The sequence below is a fragment of the Pseudonaja textilis genome, chromosome 1, assembly GCF_049901715.1.
Source record: "Pseudonaja textilis isolate UNSWEBS1 chromosome 1, rPseTex1.2, whole genome shotgun sequence".
NCBI lineage: Eukaryota > Metazoa > Chordata > Lepidosauria > Squamata > Elapidae > Pseudonaja > Pseudonaja textilis.
The window spans coordinates 273073440-273093192 of record NC_141990.1 but is presented as its reverse complement, the minus strand read 5'-3'; the positions used below and the strand labels follow the sequence as shown (position 1 = coordinate 273093192).

The window sequence follows — 19753 nt, the reverse complement described above, 5'->3', positions numbered from 1 at the left end:
CTAGACGGTTTTAGGGGGCGGTACCTTTAAGTCAGTTTTTGACTCCTGGTGACTATCTAGACTAGACACTATAATTTTCTTGGCTAGGCTTGCCAGTGATTGCTTCTTAAGGCTGAGAGAGAGTGACTTGCCAACTTCACCCAGCTGGCTTTGTATTTAAGACCAAACTAGAACTCACAGTCTCCCAGTTTTTAACTGGATGAGTTAACCACAGTAACTCACAATAACTTTTAGTGGTATTAGTGCTATATTTATTAGTATATCCTGTTTTTAGAATATATATCCTACCAGGGAGGCTTACAGGTAGCATTAAGAATAATAATAACAAATATAACATATGCTATAATACTCTGGGCAGTTTTCAAAAATTGTGCCCATATAATCATCATCTTCTTACCATCTTGATCATCGTTTGTGATAATCATCATGCCATATAGAAACCTAAACGAAGTTTGCCCTGCTACTCTTAAAGGCTGAGCTGACTCATACTAGAGGGTCCAGTGTTATATTTTGTTTAAGGTGTGATTCATATACACACTGTTTCATATCACTCTATTTGATTTTATTAAAGGGAATGATTCACCGAGATCTGAAACCTGTCAACATTTTTTTAGATTCAGAAGATCATGTGAAAATTGGGGACTTCGGTTTGGCAACAGATCACCCAGCAAATACAGTAAGTGTTTATAAGAAAAGGTGAATGCTGTAATATATAATTTGTGATATATTATTATTTATAGAACAAGGCAATGTTTTAATTTTAGTTTATATGGCTAATAAATAAATCTTCACAAGAGATGTTAATTCTACTTACACTGTGCATCATATGGCTTGCATACTTGTCAACATCACATTTGTATCCTCACTAGCTCAAGATCCAGCTAATCAGTTTCATAGCTGAACAGGGACTGAAGTCTAATGCATTGCCATTTGCATACATTTTCAAACAACGCAGTTTCAAACAACACAGCTATTATTCAGATCTAAGAGTGCGAACTATAACCAGATATTGTGTGTTTTCTTTTTTAGGTAGACTCTAAACCTGAAGAAGAAGTTTCCAAGCAAAATGTGGTTAAAAATGATCCATTGAGTAGGTATAAAGCAGCATGTTTTCCGGCTTTTTTAAACATACAGTTTTGAAATGCAGATTTCCAAGATTGAAATGAATTAATATGTTTCAAACTGCAGGATCAGGGATAGCATTTGTTCTTCAAATGCTGACCAAGCTTTATTTTTAAGAAACTTTATGTCAGTTGCTGGCAAGTCCCAATAATACCCAACCATTTCCTGTATTAATGGTTTTCATATTTGAACACTAAGAAATGTTCATATTTATGATTTTTTTTGTTCTAACTAGTGTTTCTGGCATTCTGTTGTGAACAACAGCAGCTCCATTGAATACATTAGCAGTTTGAACCTCTCTTGCCTTTTCTTGTTAACTTTTAGTCTAGTTCTGCTTAAGGACTTTTTTTCAACACTTCCCTAACCATTTTGCAATGAAACAGGGATTCTCTTCAAAAAAATAATGTACATAATATTGATAAAAATACAGTGAACACCTGGAATATAAAGAGTTTCAATAAATACTGAAAGCTTGGATTTTAAAATAACACATAATAACCACACATGCATATTCACAGCTCAGATTATACAGCGAAGGAGATACAAGAAGTCTGATTTGGTAAAATATTTTAGGCAAATACTTCTACTTGGCTTCATACTTGCAAACTCACTGTAAAATGATTGCATTTTCAAGCTATAAAAAATAATGTAAAACATGTGAGTTACTTTCTAAACATTCAGAAGACAGTAAAGCAGTTAATAAAGTTCAATAATTAAATCTTTGGTTTTTAATAGGAAACTTAACAGGAATGGTTGGCACTGCTCTTTATGTCAGTCCAGAAGTCCAAGGAAGTACTAAATCTACATACAATCAGGTAAAAATGTCCATCCCACATTCTTATCAGGGAAATTGCCACAGTGATATCGTGTGAAATCTACAGAGGGTTTTTTGGATCCAGGTTTCTTGCTTAGAGCCAAAGATTGCCATTTACTTCTATTACAACATGGAGTTCTTGTGAATTGGTTTTGCTTTACTGAAGTTCCCTGCATGGTTTATAGCACTGTGTTTCAATCTTGGCAACTCTAAGAAGTGTGGACTTCAACTCCCAGAATTCTTGGCATTGAAAAGTCCACACCTCTTAAAGTTGTTAGGCTTGAGAAACACTGATTTATAGGCAGAAAAAGAGGATATAAAAACAATAACAGTTTTAATAACCTTTTATTATTGATAGGGGAAAGCCTTTAAAATGGCATTTGCTATCATGTAGAAGTTTTTTAAAAGGATTGATTTTACATATTGACTATTCACATTTTTAAGCACACTATCCTCTTGCCGAGCATTTGGATACTATCTTTTGTTTAATTCAAACTTTCGTATTATATAAAAGTATAATGGCAGCATGTTTCTTGAATGTGTACTAACTTCCAGTTTTCTTTTTCTAGAAAGTGGACCTCTTCAGCTTGGGTATAATATTCTTTGAGATGTCCTATCATCCAATGACTACTGCATCGGAAAGAATCTTTGTTCTCAGTCAGTTAAGGCTTGTATGTATAAATTTCATTTATAATTTGTCCAGCAACAACTTACTTAATAAGGCAGTTTTTTAAAAAAAATCCATGCCAATTGCTCTAGGTCATATAAGACTAACTTAATTGCTAACAAGTGTGTGTGTGTTTCACATGATCAAAATTGGAGTGATTGGCAGTTGCCATTTATTTATGATTACAGCCTCACATGCTCATCATTTGCTACTTTCCCAACTGGTTTCTGACAACTAAAATCAATGGGGGAAGCCAAATTCTGTTAACAGCCATGTGATGCATTTAAGAACCTTGTTGCTTCGCTTAATGATCATAGGAAAAAAAGTTCATAAAAGCAGGTGTGATTTGCTTAACAATTAACTCACTTAGCGATGGTAATTCTGGTCTCAATTCTGGTTGTAATTCAAGGACTGCCTGTATCAGGGCAGAGCAAAGCATTAATAAGAAGTGTGTCAAAACATTTTAGCTTAAATGAAGAATTTTTCTTTGGACTATTTAAGCAGCCACATCTTTTGCAAGGGATACTTAGCTGCTTCATTGCTGTGCCTATATGGACAACGTAGCTGGGTATGCGTGTATGTATGGACATGGATGGAAGCAGCTATATGGGAACTAAAAAAATTGACGTCTAATTCTCCTGAAAGTCATTAGGTTGGGAAAGGCTACCCTCCATAATTCTAAATGACAAAGTTATTTTCATTTTGATACATACAACTTTTAAGATGAATCTAATGTATTTTATTTTTCAGCCATCTATTGAATTTCCAGAAGACTTCGATGAAGTGAAAAATGTAAAACAGGTATTCAATTTTTTTTAAAAAAGTAATTATTACATTGTGTGTTAACGGTTTAATCTCACTGCCAGAGCAACTCTGGGTGGTATCTGTTTCTGTTACAGCGGTTTCATTATCCAAAGTAAGTAACATTATCAGTGATAGTCACTGATGATATTACCTAGCTTGGGTAATGAAACATCTGCAAGAAAACAACCAAGCTCAGAGAGCACCAAGGACCTCTCATGTCAACCCTGAGCTAGAAATATTTTTCTTTATTGACAGTTAATAATAAATAATCAATATCTGTTTGCCCTATTAGGATTTAATAATACATATCTAGTTCCTTGAAGCAAAATAATGTTTAGAAAGTAATACTGAAGTAATGTTTTTCAAAAATGGCTCAAGTATTATACAGTTTACAGATTTTATTAGCATGGCTGAAGGGTTGTTCAATATTTTTGTATTTTCTGACATCAGCTGCAAATATGATATAATTGATTGTGTGTAACTAGGAAGACATATCTAAAGATAGAAGTTAGAAAGAAAACTCTTCGATTTACAAATTTAAAATGTCACTATATATATTTTGGCTTTCTAGAAACTGGTGATTGCTTGGCTATTAAACCATGATCCTTCAAAACGACCAACTGCTATGGAGCTCTTAAAAAGTGAACATCTTCCACCTCCTCAGTTGGAAGAGTCTGAACTTCATGAAGTCCTTCATCATACTTTAGCAAATGTGGACGGAAAAGCATATCGGACCATGATGGGCCAAATATTCTCCCAGCGCATTTCTCCCGCAATAGATTATACCTATGACAGTGATATCCTCAAGGTGTGTTCGTAAGTCTGCATTGAAAAGAAACAGCAACTTAGATATGATTGGAATCTTATATTATTGCTTTTAAAATAACGGAACAAGAAACCACAAACAGAAGGGGAAAAGCGGGGAGAAAACTAATGGGGAAGAAAGGTGAAAAACATTGGGAAATATTGCTTTGACTACTTCTAATGCTTCCAGTGTAGTACTTTCATACACATAGTATTAAAATTGGCAGGGGAAGAAGGTATTAGTGGTTGTTTTGGTTGCTGCTCTGTGGCTTCCCATTATGTCTTAGAAGCTCTTTTAATTGGTAGTGATATTTACTTTTGAAGCCATAATAATAATTTTATTTTATTAATCAATTTATAGGGCTGCCCATCCCAAATTAATGACTCTTAATCATGTTAGAAATATTAAAAAGGGAGAAAAAAACACATACAACAATAGCCAGAGTAAAAACAGACTCATCCATAACAATTAACGTAGCCAATGCTCAACCCCATCTTAGGCCTAGTGACAAGCCAGTCTTTAAGCCTTACAGAACATTGACAAAGTTGTGGCCAATCTGATTTATTATTGCTTAATAATAATGTATTAAACTTCTATGCTGCCCAACTCACATACAGTAGGTGCTTTCTTTTCAATCTGAGTCCTTTCAAGGCAGAATTTCTGAGGTATATTTAAACATACTGCCCATTATTATAGGCAATAGCTTTTTTAAAAAATCAAGACATGGTACACATTCATTGCAAAAACATATTACATGTTTAAAAAAACAAAAAAGATAATAAAAATCCTAGGATCTATTTCCTGCAGACCAGGAGAAACTCAGTTTAATGTGTGCAAATAAAATGTAAGCACTGAAGTGCCCAGTCAGGCAGTGTTTCCAAAGTCATCTGTATTAATTTGTGAGCTGAGGTGGAATATGGGAGTAAATTGCAGGCATGAGAACCAGATTTCAAGCATATAAATTCTCAAAGGCTAATGAAGTGAAAGAAACAAATACACATTACTTAATTCTCCCTTTTGGGGAATAGAAAACTCATTTGATAATTTGAAACTGCAAATATTTACTGAAAACATATTTGCTAATTAGTAAAGTATATTAAGCTGAATGAATATAAACCATCTGCTCATGGTCCAGATGCACACTGTATTTTTGTAACTGAAGAGGAAAATGCATTGCTTACTTCTGATCACTGTTAATTTTAGGGTAGCTTTTCAGTTTGGTCGACCAAGATTCAACAACATGTGTGTGAGACAATTAGCCGAATATTTAAAAGACATGGTATGTATGCTTATATCGAATATTCTTGAATTAGATTGAGATATTTTGATAAGAAAGGTATGCAGCATTATTATTCTAACAGCACAAATAGATACTGTACTTCTGTACTCTTCATACCTTGTTCTTGAATTAATGTCAGACATATTCGGTACTATATTTACAGTATATGACTACTAGGTAAGAGTATTCACCTATCAGATAATTACATTTATTGAAACATTGAATGAATAAATATGCACAGAAGTTCAAATGTCTCTACTTGAAATAAGTCATAAACACATACTTTATTTGAAAATGAGAATGAGAATGTTAAGTGAGAATGAGAAAGTTAAGGTTTATGAAACCATTTCTTTAAAAAAAATTATATTTGTTCTGTGGAATTTTAATAGTTATCATTTTTGCACAGGGGCTGTCAAGATGCACACTCCCCTGCTGATGCCTAGGAATAGAAAACTGTATGAGCACAATGAAGCTTCATATTTGATGGACCACAGTGGAATGCTGGTGATGCTTCCTTATGATCTCAGAGTGAGTAGGATTATCATCTTTAAGGATCTTGGACCATCCTTGCCTAGTCTAGCCTCCGGATTTCTTAAGGAGTACAGCTTCTGTAGTTCTCAGGCAGTATCGCCAAATCAACTACTGTGGATAAGAAACTGGTTTAAAGAGCTTTCCCAAGGACATTGGGAAGGAAGAAAAGAAGTGTCAGTATAATTCCGTGTTTGATAGGAAGATAAGTTTACATTCATAGTAAAACATCTTGGTTTCTTTATATTATAAACTATATTTTCACTTAAAGATTGCTGCTGTTTAACCATGAAAACGATACTTTGCTTTATACTGATTTTTTTTCAAGTTTATAACCTGCTTTTATACCTCCTTTCAGATTCCATTTGCAAGATTTATAGCTAGAAATAATATAACAAATTTGAAAAGGTAAGAGAAATCTCCCAGGTATATATATTTATTGTTTTCAAAACTGGACAAAGATGGAATGTTTATGGATTGTACTTCTGTAAAATAAAGCTGACTTAGAAGAGGGACCAAAGTTTATTGAAAACCGTATGTTTCAAATGGAACTTCCTGGCATCTGCAGTTAAAAGAAATCTCCAGTAATATATCTCAGAAAAATCCTTTTTTAGGGCCTTGAAGCAACCATTCCCAACATAATGCACCTTAGGTATATTGGAGCACAATCCCCATCATTCATTGTCATAGTGCACCCTTCAGATAGTTACTCATGCCTGGTTACCTCATGGCTTGAAAACTGCAGTATAGTTTACTTAGGCCGTACCACCCAGAAACTTCAACTGGTGATGCAGGCAATGAGAGCCACCTCAATTGGTTGTCTGTTTGCTTCTGACCATGATTCAAGATGCTGATCGTTACCTGTAACATACATGGCATAGGACTGATTAATTCCGTGGCTACCTGTCTCCCATAGTATCTATCTGACTTATTTGATCTTACGTGGTTGGTGTACTCCAGGATCCTTCAGTTAAACTATGTCATCTACTGGGGTCCCAGAAACACACTTTCTCTGTAGCAGCACATGGAATGAAGTTTTTGGAATGAGTTCTTCCAGGTGACCCCCTGCTTTGCTGTTGTTTAGAAGGGCCATGAAAACCTAGCTCTTTGCTCAGGCTTTTTGTGAGGGAGGGGGAGAACCTTCGCTTCATACTCATCCTTTCTGCCAATCTTACCTTTTATCTTCTTTTTTAAAATTGATGTTTTTGTAATAGCCTTCTTGTAAACCATCCAGAATTGTTGAGAGCCAAGCTGCATAAATTTGCAGCCAATTTTGATAATTAAATCATGTCCCCAAATATAGGGGAATTACAGGAGTGTAACTTAAGAGGTCTAAACAATGAGAAATATGCTTTTGGAAATCATGGCCAATGGGAGAAGATAAAACTGGATAGATTGATTAATATATACTAGCACTTCTGATGGTTTCCTGTGTTTCATCTGCAAACATTTATCTCTTCAGATACTGCATTGAGCGAGTTTTCAGGCCTCGGAAATTAGATCGTTGTCATCCAAGAGAACTCTTAGAATGTGCATTTGATATAATCACACCTACTGGAAATAGTTTTTTACCTATTGCAGAAACAATCTATACAATCTGTGAAATAATCCAGGAATTTCCAGTGCTGCAAGTAGGTGTTTTTCTGCCATGTCCTTTCCAAAAGGTATAGGGTCAATATTATTTTCTTCACTGAGAATCCGGGATTTAACTCCTCCTACTTGCTAAGAAGACTAGTAGACATATGACCTAGTTCCTTCTCTGTTCTTATTCTGAGTAGATGCTTTAATGACATATCCAGTCATAGCAGAATATTTTTCATTAACGAAATCCAGTGCAATTGGATTAAATCTAATTCATTAATGAAATTCAGTTAAATTGAATTAAATCTAATACATTAATCAAATCCAATTCAGAAGATTTGTGTTATCCCGGAATATTGTTAAGAAGGAAGCTTCTATTCCATAAGAGCCTCTGTGGGTCCACGGGTCTTCAGATTCTTCATTTAGGAATTAAATTCATTGTCAAGTAAGATTCTCTTAGTGTAGGTAGTCTCAGTTGTGATATAGCGCACAAAGAAGTGGGATAGGAGAAGATAGGCTGGATACTGAAATTTAAGTTTAGTTTTCATGAAAAAGTAATGGAAATGCAACTGAAATTAATTTGTGTTTGTTAGGAAAGAAACTATAGTATCTACTTAAATCATACTGCCTTGCTGAAAGCAATCCTTTTGCATTGTGGGATCCCTGAAGATAAGCTCAATCAAGTTTACACAATCCTGTACGATGCTGTGGTAAGGCATTACGTTGTTCTTGAATTGCATTTTTATGTTATGGATTACAGGATACGCTGGTAGGGTACCTCTGTCACTGACGGAAGGATGTTGAAAAAGAGCGGGAAGAGTAGCTATTCACTAAAAGATGAAAAAAAAATGTCTGTCCATTAAAATATCCTTTAGGACAGGGGTGTCAAACTGGCGACCCGTGGGCTGGATGCATCACGCGTAGGCCATACCCACCCCATCTCTGCAAATAGGAAAAATGTCGTGAAACATCACATGACGGCAACATGACGTGAGGAGTTTTGACACCCATGCTTTAGGACAGTGACCCCAGAAAGCTATGACAAAAAAAAGAGAGCAAAGGTTTACTTTTTTATAGTGAACTGCACTTCAAAGCCTCTACAGCAGTAAAAAATGAGTACTCCGTAATGAAACCAATACATACTGTCTTTGAATACACATACACTTTCTCTCCCCTCTATGGACAATTTTTTATATTTATTTTCCTCCCCATACATACAAAAATAATTTAAGTAGCTGGTCATGGCAGCATTAGCTTCTCTGTAAATAAAAGGAAAGTGCTTGGAAAGTTACCTCAAGGTGCAGCTGCAGTATTTATTTTGCCTTCTCTAATCTTTCTTGCCCATATCTTCAGCCTCACCACCACATAGACTCTTCGAAGAACAGCCCAGTCGGCCTGCACTTTGGCTGCCTCCAAGTCCTGCCTTACAACTGGACTTAAAAATCTGAATACCCATTAAATGACAGCAAAGAGATACAGAAACATCTATCTGTTTATTGCCATCTATTACTGTTTAGATTTTTGTAGCTCAAGACATGTAGGAAGGGAATAAAAAACAAAGCAAAACAAAAAGGGGGACAAAAGTTTGAAGGGCAAACTTTGAAAAATCTGGATCAAGCATCCATCGTTTCATGGTGCATTCTAAGAGAAAGATTTTAAGTTGCATTAGAACAACCATGTTGGATGCTAAGTAAAATATTTCAGTTGCAATTAGGCAATGGTGCAAGCATTCTACTTGTCATGAGCCAACTAAAAAACTGTAGTGCTGCTAAACTTAGCAATGGCTGGAGATTCAACTCCATACATTGGATGCTTATGCTGTAAGATTTTAAAAGAGAGTAGGGGACCTCTCCTTACCTTTGTCTTTACTACAGGAGAAATGGAAATATTGCATATTACTTCTTTGTTCTGTAGCTTTCAAAATCCTTAACAGTGAAAGGAAAGGGATGAAAGACATGTTAGTGCAACCATCTCATAAGGTGGATTTGGTGCCAGAAAGAATAATAAGAGATGGTTGAGGATATAGGGAGAATAAAAGAAGAACTAGAAGTAGGGTGATGCATCCAGAACTGTGTTTGGCCCTGCAGAGGGTACTGTTTTTGGGGATTCCTAGATCCTGACATGTCCACTGCTGAGCAGACCCCAGACATAGGTTGCTTGTGTTTGTACTATGTTTCTTTCACTGCAGTAAACACTAGAACATGCACTCATTCTCTTATAAATAGTGATATGTTCATTTTTAAAGTGGCATCATAGTATTTAGTCATTCCCCCAAAGTCAAGATAAAGTTGGCAGATCTTACATGAAATGAAATTTATGGTAATTAGTAGCATTAACCATATTTACCTATAATTTCATTAATGATTAGCCTGTAATTGCTGAACAGGTAGGTGTTAGAATGGAAACCACTTTTAACATTTGCAGGATATTTTTTTTAAATCAGGGATAAAGAAATATCAACTAATCTGTTACAATTATTTGTTTTATTGCAGACTGAAAAGCTAACTAAAAGAGAAGTAGAGGCCAAGTTCTGCAATCTTTCTCTTTCATCAAACAATGTAAGAAATTTGAAATTTAACTTTATTGTTTATATTCCATTCATCAGTCCTGCAATCTTTCTTTGATTAGTCTATACACTCTCATTCCTGTAAACTTTTAACTGGGCAAAATGGTTCATAATACAGTAACAATTTTTAAACCAAGGTACCTTAAATGGGCTAATTTACAGAATGTGTTCAAAATCTGAGACCCATGTCTCCCATGCAGAGGTGCTATTCAGCCGGTTCGCACCTACTCGGGTGAACCGGTAGCAAGAATTTGGCGTGAGGTGCCGAACCGGTAGCAACATCTAACTGGCCACGCCCCCAACCCGGTCACCCAGTTTCCATTCATTTGCCCCGCCCACCCAATGCTCGCTGCCCCAGTTTAAAGGAGGACTATTCCCCTACCCTAGCCATGCATTTTCAAGCAGCCACTTGAAAACACGTGACTGGGTGGAGCAGCGGTCCGTTAACCTGCAGAACTGTTCCAAGGCTGGATTCTTCATGGACACTAGAAGTATTGCTTCCCCTTGTGAGTAAAGTGTCTGGAGCGAGAAGGAAAGAACACTGGGGGAGAGGGGGGAAATCCAGCCATGGGGAAGTTTGCAGGAGCTGCAAAAGCAAGTCTGTTTACCTGCAGAACTTCTCTAATGTTGGATTCACTTCCCCTTGTGAGTCAAGTGCCTGGAGCGAGAGGGAATGAAGGCTGACGGGTGTGTGTGTCTGCGTGAGAGAGAGAGAGAGAGAGAAGAAAGAAAGAAAGAAAGAAAGAAAACAAGAAAGAAAACAAGAAAGAAAGGAAGGGAGAGAAACACCCACCCAGTCACATGACCATCAAGCCACACCCACCAAATAAGCCACACCCACAGAACCGGTAGTAAAAAAAATTGAATTCTACCACTGCTCCCATGGAATTCAAATCCAGTAAATTTTGTGAAACATTTTATAATTGTAAACATTACAATTACCATAAACAGTTCATGACATGATACGTTTTCTTTGCTGATGATTGATTGTGTTGTACAATTCAACCTGGACTACTTTTAAGGTCCAGATACATTTCTGAAGTATCCCAACATATGCAGCGAAGATAGTATAGTATAAATTCTGTCTTTGTTGAAGGCATCGAGGAATCTAGTAAAGAAATACAGTACCTCTGAAAGAATTCCCTAACAAGTGGGTTATCTAGTTAATTATTAAACCCATTGTTTTCATTTTTTTGTCTTACATACACAGTATCAAAAAGTTAAGTTGTCAAATAGTCCTATTTGTCTGAAAACATGGTTAACTTTTTCTTTCTATTTTTCTCCATCATCAGATGAGGCACAGCACTTCTGGGCAGAGTGCAGAAAGAATACATAGTTGTTTTGTGTGAACAAATAAATCAAGTAGTTCATTAGATTAGTACAAGATTGTGTACCTGCTTATTTCATAAATTTACTGCCTCATCTCACCACATCCTCTCCTACCAGCTATTTTACAAAAAGGGATGAGGAGGATAGAAGAGTCTTTCCAATGGTTTGCTTTGAATTACTCAGTAGTCCTCAACTTGCAACCACTTGTAAGTTGTTAAGTGAATTTTGCCCCATTTTATGACCTTTCTGGCCACAGTTGCTGAGTGAGTTGTAAAAGTAATGGCATGCTTGTTAAGTAAATCTGGCTTTCCCATTGAAAGAATGGCCAATAAATCATGGGTTATCTAGTTAACTACTAAAGCCAATGCTCGTCAGAAGATTGCAAAAAGTGATCACATGATCCTGGGACACAGCAGCCACCACAAATATGAGTCAATTGCCAAGTGTCTGAATTTTGATCACATGATCATGGTGATGCAACAGCTGTCCTAAGTGTAAAAAATGGTCATACGGAACTTTTTTCAGTGCCATTGTATTTTTTTGGATGGTCACTAAATGAACTGTCAAGGAATGTAGGGTATATTTCATAGGTTTTTTTTAAAAAAAAGTGAGGTCAAGGAAGTTAAATAATACAGAAATTAAACTGGATATAAAGCTAGCTTTTGCACCTTTAGTTCAGAACGCCAGCATGCAGCCGTTCATATTTATGTTTCTTTTCAGCTTGTTCGGCTTTACAGATTTATCGAGCAAAAGGGGGAGTTGCAAGATCTAACCCCATTGTTGAATACTATGGTGAAGCAAAAGACAGCAGTTGCCTCATTGGTGAAACTTGGCATGAAAGATCTGGAGGAAACAGTGGGTCTGTTAAAAAAGCTTGGCATAAAATTCCAGGTTTGTAAAGCAAAGTGAATTGTATCATTAATAGGGTTAGGTCAGTCAGCTGTATAAAGAATATTCAAACATCATAGAGAAAGAGGGACCTGGGTGTAAAATTTTGCATGGTATAAGTTGGAAGCTTGAAAGAGGCAGTATTATTTTACAAAAAATAAGCAGGTTGCAGATTTAGCGACATTATTTGATTCTATTTAAGGGTCAGTAAATATATCATTGCAAAGGAGATGTCCTTCGTTTACCTCATAGGGGTGTTTATAGCTGGGCCAGTCAAAAAAGTCAAAATGGTAGCTACAATCTCAACATTGGTGCCTGAAACTTCACAGAAAAATAAATGGTGTATCCAAAAAATTTAGCTTAGCTCACTCTAGGAATTTCGGGAGGTTGAAAATGGGTCCCTGCAGCTCACATGTAACTTCAGGCTTATCCACCTCTGAGGTGTAATTAAAATGATGAGATAAGAAATTTCTCTTACAGATATCCATAAATTTGGGCTTGGTTTATAAAATACAGCAGCACAATGGGATTATATTTCAGTTTATTGCATACATTAAAAGAAGACAAAGAATAGTTACTGACATTCTTGCTGCTGGAGGTAGATATGATCATATGGTAAGTGGTACAAATTTGTCTTATTGGGCATAAGAAAAGACTGATCATTTTCTAGCATATATTTTTTTTCTGGTTTCTGCAGATTTCACAGTTTAGAGGCCCAGATGCAGTTGGTCTGGTTCCTTCAGCTGTTGGAGTCAGCATTGCTGTGGACAGAATAAGTTCCACAGTTTTGAATATGGAAGAACCAGTATGTTTGTCTTTCTACTTTGCATATTTCAGGTAGACTCCATAAAGGATAGGAAATAGAGATCCTTCTCGAGCAATCTAAATAATGAAAAGAGATAACACAGTTTCAAATTGACATTACTATTTCCATTACCTAATTGTAGGTAATTGTACCTAATTGCAATTACAAATAAAAGAGGACAGGGCAGATATGGTAACTTCAAATTGCTTAATATATCTCTTCAGAAGAGCCAAGATGTTATTTAGGAGGGTCTCGTGCATCCCAAAAAACATGATCATAATTGTAATATGAATCATATTAAGTGACCAAGAATATCTTAACCTTAGAACAACATTGCCTGTCTTTCTAGTTTAAGTGATTTCAGAACAATCCATATCCAATTAAGTAACATCCTGGTTTCCATTTCTTTTTTCTTCTAGTTTACAGTGAGCTCTTGTGATTTGTTAGTTGTTAGTGTTGGCCAAAAGTCAATGGAAAGAGCCATAAATGTTGTTCAGAAGCTCTGGGCTGCAGGAATTGCAGCTGAAATTATGTATGACTGGTCTCAGGTAAGTTGTCATTTATTACATGTTCATTATTGTTGTTTCTGAGCTTATATGCATTCCTTTTTCCAAGCACATCAGGAATAGAACAGTAAGCAAAGCTAAGTTAAAGAAGATTTGGGGTTATCATTAAAGGAGGAAAAATTCAACTACAAGAAAATTCACCTGTGAACTTCTTGTCTGTGCCTTTGAAAACAACCAGTCACAGATTGGTCTATTATTACAAGGTGTTGGAAATTTTGTAAGGATTTTTTTAAATGTCTGACATCCTACAGGCTTACCACAGCTCCGAGTACTTGCTCTAGAGTAAAGGGTCTTTAAAAGAGCATTAAACAAGACTGTAATCAACCTGCCTCCTGTTGGAAACTGTGGGGCTCTGGAGAACATCTCAGTTTTGCAGTTAGAACCTCCCGTTGATGTGTGGTACATTGGAACAAAAGAAATGCTTAGTGTATTTTGATATTATAAAGTAGCTTTCCATAAATATTAATTAATAATGAACCTGGATGTGCTAATAGAATCTATTGAATTCAGTGTAAAGATCTTTATTTTCTAGCGTTATTTGTTTCATTATTTGCATTATATCTTTCACATTGAATCAAAACAGTTTATTGGTTTATTGGTGTTTATTGTATGAGTACTTAGTTGGACTATTAGATAAATTATCATTTTTATTCTTTCCTTTTCCATGGAATTAGTTCCATATCAATCATATAAAATTTATTTGTATTGTTCATTGCACTGTTTTATAATGGGTCAGTTTAATTATTTTAATATATTATACTAATATTTATATGACTACGTATTTAATATTTTGAATTCCTTTTTATTTTTAATATTTCAATGCAAGGCACTGGCGGTCCTTGAAGATTATATTAGTATATACATTTAGAAAAAAGATAGGTCAGTTGATAAGATAATGATTAGCCTTAAGAAAGCTATTAAATAGAAAGAGATTTGAATCTATTTCTGTTCAGTTGACAAGTACTACTCAAATGTCTTTGTGGGGAAGAAAACCCTTTAACTATTTAAAAGTAATTGTATTCCTTTTTTTTTTATGTGGTAGTCCCAGGAAGAATTGCAGGAGTATTGCAGATGTTCTGGAATCACCTATGTGGCCCTCATTTATGATAAAGAAGGAAATCACGTTAAAGTAAGTGTGAAGGTGGCATCATGCCATAATTCCTTTCTTATCTCTGTCCAGTAAATAAATAAATAAATATACTCTGTCAGTATATTTATTTATTTACCAGAATTTCATGCCACCTTTATTTATATAAATAACCCAAGGAGATTGTGTCTAATTCTCCTTCTTCCTATTTCCCCTACAACGTAAATCCTTGAGGCAAGTTGGGCTGAGAAAGAGTGACTGGCCCAAAGTCACCCAGCCAGCTTTCATGCCTATTTGAAAGTTTTGTATGAATATAACTGGAGCAGATATCAGCTATGAAGAAAGGTTTTGCAAAGGCCTTGTCTTACCAGTCAGTGCTAGTTTCATTCCCTAAGGCTGCTGGTTTTTTTTTAAGAGGTCTTTACTTGCATCTCATCCATTTCTGATTTAAATCTGATAATTCGTTCTTTACATTTCGCAGTATAAAGGCTAAAACGCTTTGTGGGGCTATTTTGCAGGTAAAATCTTTTGAAAGGGAAAGGCAGACAGAAAAAAGAATCTTGGAATCTGATGTAGTAGATCATCTGGCCCAGAAATTGAGGACCAAATTCTATGATGAAAGAAATAGCAGGTAGCAACAAGTACTATAATTTGAAGATTAAAGATTATTTGCAGGAGGAAAATGAAATACCATAAACAAAGTGCTTTTGCAGTGATTCACCTCAAAGACTATAAATAATGCATCATACAGTGATTTGGCTTTATTGTAATATGCCTTAAACTGAAATGTTGTAAAAGTTGGGGCTGTAAGCTTGGGAAACAAATATCTTCCCTGTATAAATATTGGATGGAATTCAAATTATTTATTGTAATATGCACTGAATTGGTTCCAAACTTCCATAAAGTACAAGGCTTGAGAGGTCTTTTGAAACAATAGGGCTGGAAAATGCTGAAAAATGACTTCATCAACAAAGGATTAAGTCTGGATCCAACTCTGTGAATGTTACAAAGATACTGAATGAATATATGCTGAAAAGCAATCTATTTATTATATGTTTACCACTACCTAGCAGTTCTTGGTAGTTTACAAATAAATGTACAAATGCTTTCAATTACTAATAAAACATCAATTTCTATCCTAATCTTTTATTTTGAAAACAGTACTGAATAATAAACTTTGATTTCTGAATCCTGTTTTAGAGAAATTTCTGATAATGTCACAACACAAAATCTAAAAGGATCATTTTCCAGTAATTCAGGTATGTAATGACTAGTGCGTTGTATTTTCAGAAATCTTGTTATTTATGTAGCAGAGGTGGAGATTAAAATGGGAAAGCAGTCCTCCTCCAAGGTGGTTAAATAGAATGAAGGAAATAAATGAACGCATAACTATATTATTTTGCTTAGCATTCAAATGGGACCTTTTATCATACAAGATATGTGGAGTGGGATGGGGTAGTTTAAAAGGAAGGGAATAACAATAATAACAATAACTTGTGAATGGTCCAACATTGAAAATCTGAATGAGGATACAGACAGATTTTCAAACAAAACTTTTTATAGTCTTAGTTCTAGTGCGCACCTATGACAAATGAAACTTTTAACTAAATCTGCATTTCAGGTTTGTCTGAATCACACGGAACAGTAGTAATACCAAATGTGTGCATTATTCCACCAGAGAAGTTGTCAACAAGTGTCAAACGACGTTATGAAGCTCAGGTATTATAGATGTATCCCTGCATGTCACTTTTGCATTAAGAATAGTTAACAGGTATATTTGCTTAATATAAAAATAAAACCTTCTCTGTGTGACTACGTTTGTTAATTATTTTTATCCAATGTGACTTCCAGGTACAAACCAAACTACAAGCTTGCTTTACTAATTTCCCGTTGAAGCTGAGTGAAGTTGAAATTTTAGCAGTAAGTTACTTTGCTTTTTTTACAACAAACCAATTGTATCTAATAACTGGATAAGAAACTGGATAAGTAACTAGAACTTAGAATAATATTGTCACTTTGAATATACACTAATCGGCATACATTAAAATGAAATGTCATTGCATACAGCTCTCTATTTAAAGCCGTATCAGAGGTACAGATGTAATTTCCAGGAATCAGTTTGTTTCATTGATGGTAAATTTCCTTTTCATTTATATGAAATCCATTGAAATTCTTTGTCCTGAGTCTTTCTAAAACCTTTAAATGATTGCCTCTTGTAACTTTCCCGCAACAAAAGGCAATAATGGGCATGTGGAGCATTGAGTATGGGAAAGGAGTGACTCCATATTAGGGACTTAATTGACCTATTAATTTCTTAACTAAGCCTGGGCCAGAATATTCTGAAGGGAATCCAAAACCTCTTTTAGAATCCCTGTAATGTCAGAGTTTAGAGTTTCAAGCTCAGTTCTGGTTGGGATTTGGGAATTTGTTTATTGGTCATCAGAATCTGGTATGAATATGAATCTGTATGACTACAGATCAGAGCTTCTGATGTTTTTATTCTTTCTTGCAGCGAATGAGTAGAGCTTGAGGATATTTAATTAATTTTTGTGCTGATAAGGAGTCCAAAATTTGGATGCCTTATAGATCTAGCCTTATGCAATATCCAATTTAACATGGACTAAATGAAACAAATGTAACTCTAACTCAGAATTTATGTTATCATAATGATTCAGTGTTGTTTTTTTTCAGGTTGATCTACCAAAGGAAACTATAATACACTTCTTATCATTAGAGGTAAACCTAGGAATTAAGTTACTGGCCTTTACTTGTGGATTTAATTAATGAATTTTTTTAAAAGCTTAAATAAAGTTGAACATTTATTGTATACAGTAAGCAAAATCTCATTCCGGCATAGAAGAAATTTAATGTCCCCATTTTTATAAGTTGTTTTTCCAAGAAATCAAAGGTTATAATTTCTATTTACACCCCCAAAATATATAATAAAAGCATCCTGATGTTCTCAGCATTACTTTTTTCACAGTCCCTGTTTCAGACTAAGAAATTGGTTTCAATATTTTCCATCTTCTCAGTTTGATGACCAATCTTTCTATACAACTGTGAAACAATTGATGTCTCGATTACCGAAGCAAAGATATATTAAACAAGTTTGTGATGAAATCTATACCATCAAAATTGAAAAAAAGTAAGTATTCCTAGGCATACTAGCTGTCAACTCATAAAACGTTTTGTATATACAATGTTTTATAGTTGACAACAGAAAAGGGGCGGGGGGGAGTTTCAAAGAGCAGGCGGCAGTGTGGAAACGAAAGTACATTCCATTCATATTTTCTTCAAACACTGATTAGATGACTGAAGCTTCTGCCATGCAAAAATCTAATTGGAGAGCATAATTGATGACTCTTGGCTATGGACTTTTTTTGTTGGATGATATACCCAGAGGGGTGGGGGTGGGGAAGCAGGATGAAGGGTGACAGTGAATTATGTATCTCAGAGTTGGCTATGCCCAGGTAAATGCCAGACGTAGAATGTTACCTTCAAATCTTTTTTAGTTTTGGGAGTGTGGCTTGAGGCTCATGATTTAATTGGAGTAACTGCCAGAATCCTGACACTAGCAATATAGTATAAGACTCTCATGTTGAATCACATGACATTTTGTGACATTTTTCCCATTCGCAGAGCTGGGATGGGCATGGCCTGTGCGTGACACATCCATCCCACGGGCCTCCAGTTTGACACCCCTGGTATAAACATTGCGAGAGTTCTATAGTATCAAAGACTGACATTAGACTCTAGTGTTAAAAGGCCACTAAATTCTCCCTTTGTGAGATTCAGTAAAGCAATTGCAATCTTGGACCATTATAATGTGAAGTCCTGAATCATACGGCATTATGATTTCAGTTGGGATAGAAGATCTTGTAGAATAAAGATAAATTTGTCCAATAGCTGTTTGACAAATTTATTTGGTTTCTTGATGAGGAAGCCTAACACAAATTTGAAATACAATAGCATCTTTTACCAAAATTGACTTAAGTTTTCTCAACTTTCTTCCTGTTTATTTCTTGCAGAGTACCTGTCCTTGTTCTCTACAGTTACAAAGATGACTACTACAAAATCCTGTTCTAGTTATAAGTCAGGATTAAAGTCAGGATAATGAGTGGGACAAAATGTGTGCTCCCAATTATGAACTTGCACTTCGTTACTGCTGATTCCCCAATCACTCCTTGAACAATCGCTGCCTTTTTAAATATTATGTTGAGCTCATGTGCCATAGATTGGCATCTTTAAAGGTGTAAATGTTTTCAAAATATATTGTACATATCTTTTTCAAAATAAAATAATGTTCTGGTACCTTAGGATGTACTTGTTTTCGCTTAGAGTAAAATGGACAGATTGTGGCATTTGGTTATGAAAAAGTCAAGTAACTGCAATTTTGATTGTTCAGTCCATTAATCTCCTTTCACGTCTTTTGCAATTGGGGAGGAAGGCTAAACAGAAAAGCAATAATCTCCAGTCATCCCACTATTGTGAACTGAAAGGAATTAATAAGTAAGAGGCTCAGACACTTGGATATCTGTTTTTTTTCAGTGGAATCATCTAAGACAAGGATGTCAAAATCAAGGCCCATGGGCTGATTGTGGCCCACAATGTGGTCGGATGCAGCCCGCAGGGCCCTCCTGGTCTTCCAGTGCAAAGAGGAAAGATCAGGCCAGCATAGCTTCGGCCCAGTTACAAACTGTGAGGAGGAACGATAGAACCAGGGTGGCATCAGCCTGGTCTACCCAATGGAAAGAGGAAACATGTAATAATATGTTTATTTGTACTAAAATGTATGATACCCAGGTATCACACTGTTCACACATTGATATGTATAAGCAATATAAAATAAAACTTGGCCCCAAAAATGAAAAAAAGGGAAGAGGAAACATGCCAGCAGTTTGGGGAGTGGCAT

At 35.5% G+C, this 19753-nt stretch overlaps 1 protein-coding gene across 4 annotated transcripts in view; it reads left to right on the top strand.

Annotated features, from left to right (window-relative positions):
- Positions 1-19152, top strand: part of EIF2AK4 (eukaryotic translation initiation factor 2 alpha kinase 4) — a 39754-nt gene extending 20602 nt beyond the window's left edge. Inside the window, exons 16-39 of one of the 4 annotated variants that reach the window (XR_015741042.1) lie at positions 572-676; positions 1030-1090; positions 1858-1937; positions 2506-2607; positions 3354-3404; positions 3979-4215; positions 5416-5491; positions 5898-6019; positions 6378-6427; positions 7482-7650; positions 8194-8310; positions 10093-10158; positions 12216-12386; positions 12864-12998; positions 13081-13188; positions 13608-13736; positions 14797-14883; positions 15360-15472; positions 16042-16100; positions 16463-16560; positions 16693-16761; positions 17533-17577; positions 17825-17986; positions 18870-19152. Coding sequence is in view for 1 of the 4 variants with exons in the window: in XM_026710340.2 (XP_026566125.2) it covers positions 572-676; positions 1030-1090; positions 1858-1937; positions 2506-2607; positions 3354-3404; positions 3979-4215; positions 5416-5491; positions 5898-6019; positions 6378-6427; positions 7482-7650; positions 8194-8310; positions 10093-10158; positions 12216-12386; positions 12864-12998; positions 13081-13188; positions 13608-13736; positions 14797-14883; positions 15360-15472; positions 16042-16100; positions 16463-16560; positions 16693-16761; positions 17533-17577; positions 17874-17986; positions 18870-18927 (2421 nt within the window). In the remaining 3 variants the exon portion in view is untranslated. The remainder of the gene's footprint in view (positions 1-571; positions 677-1029; positions 1091-1857; positions 1938-2505; positions 2608-3353; positions 3405-3978; positions 4216-5415; positions 5492-5897; positions 6020-6377; positions 6428-7481; positions 7651-8193; positions 8311-10092; positions 10159-12215; positions 12387-12863; positions 12999-13080; positions 13189-13607; positions 13737-14796; positions 14884-15359; positions 15473-16041; positions 16101-16462; positions 16561-16692; positions 16762-17532; positions 17578-17824; positions 17987-18869) is intronic. The other 3 variants (XM_026710340.2, XR_015741043.1, XR_015741044.1) reach the window with 3 other exon arrangements.
- Positions 19153-19753: the final 601 nt, after the last annotated feature.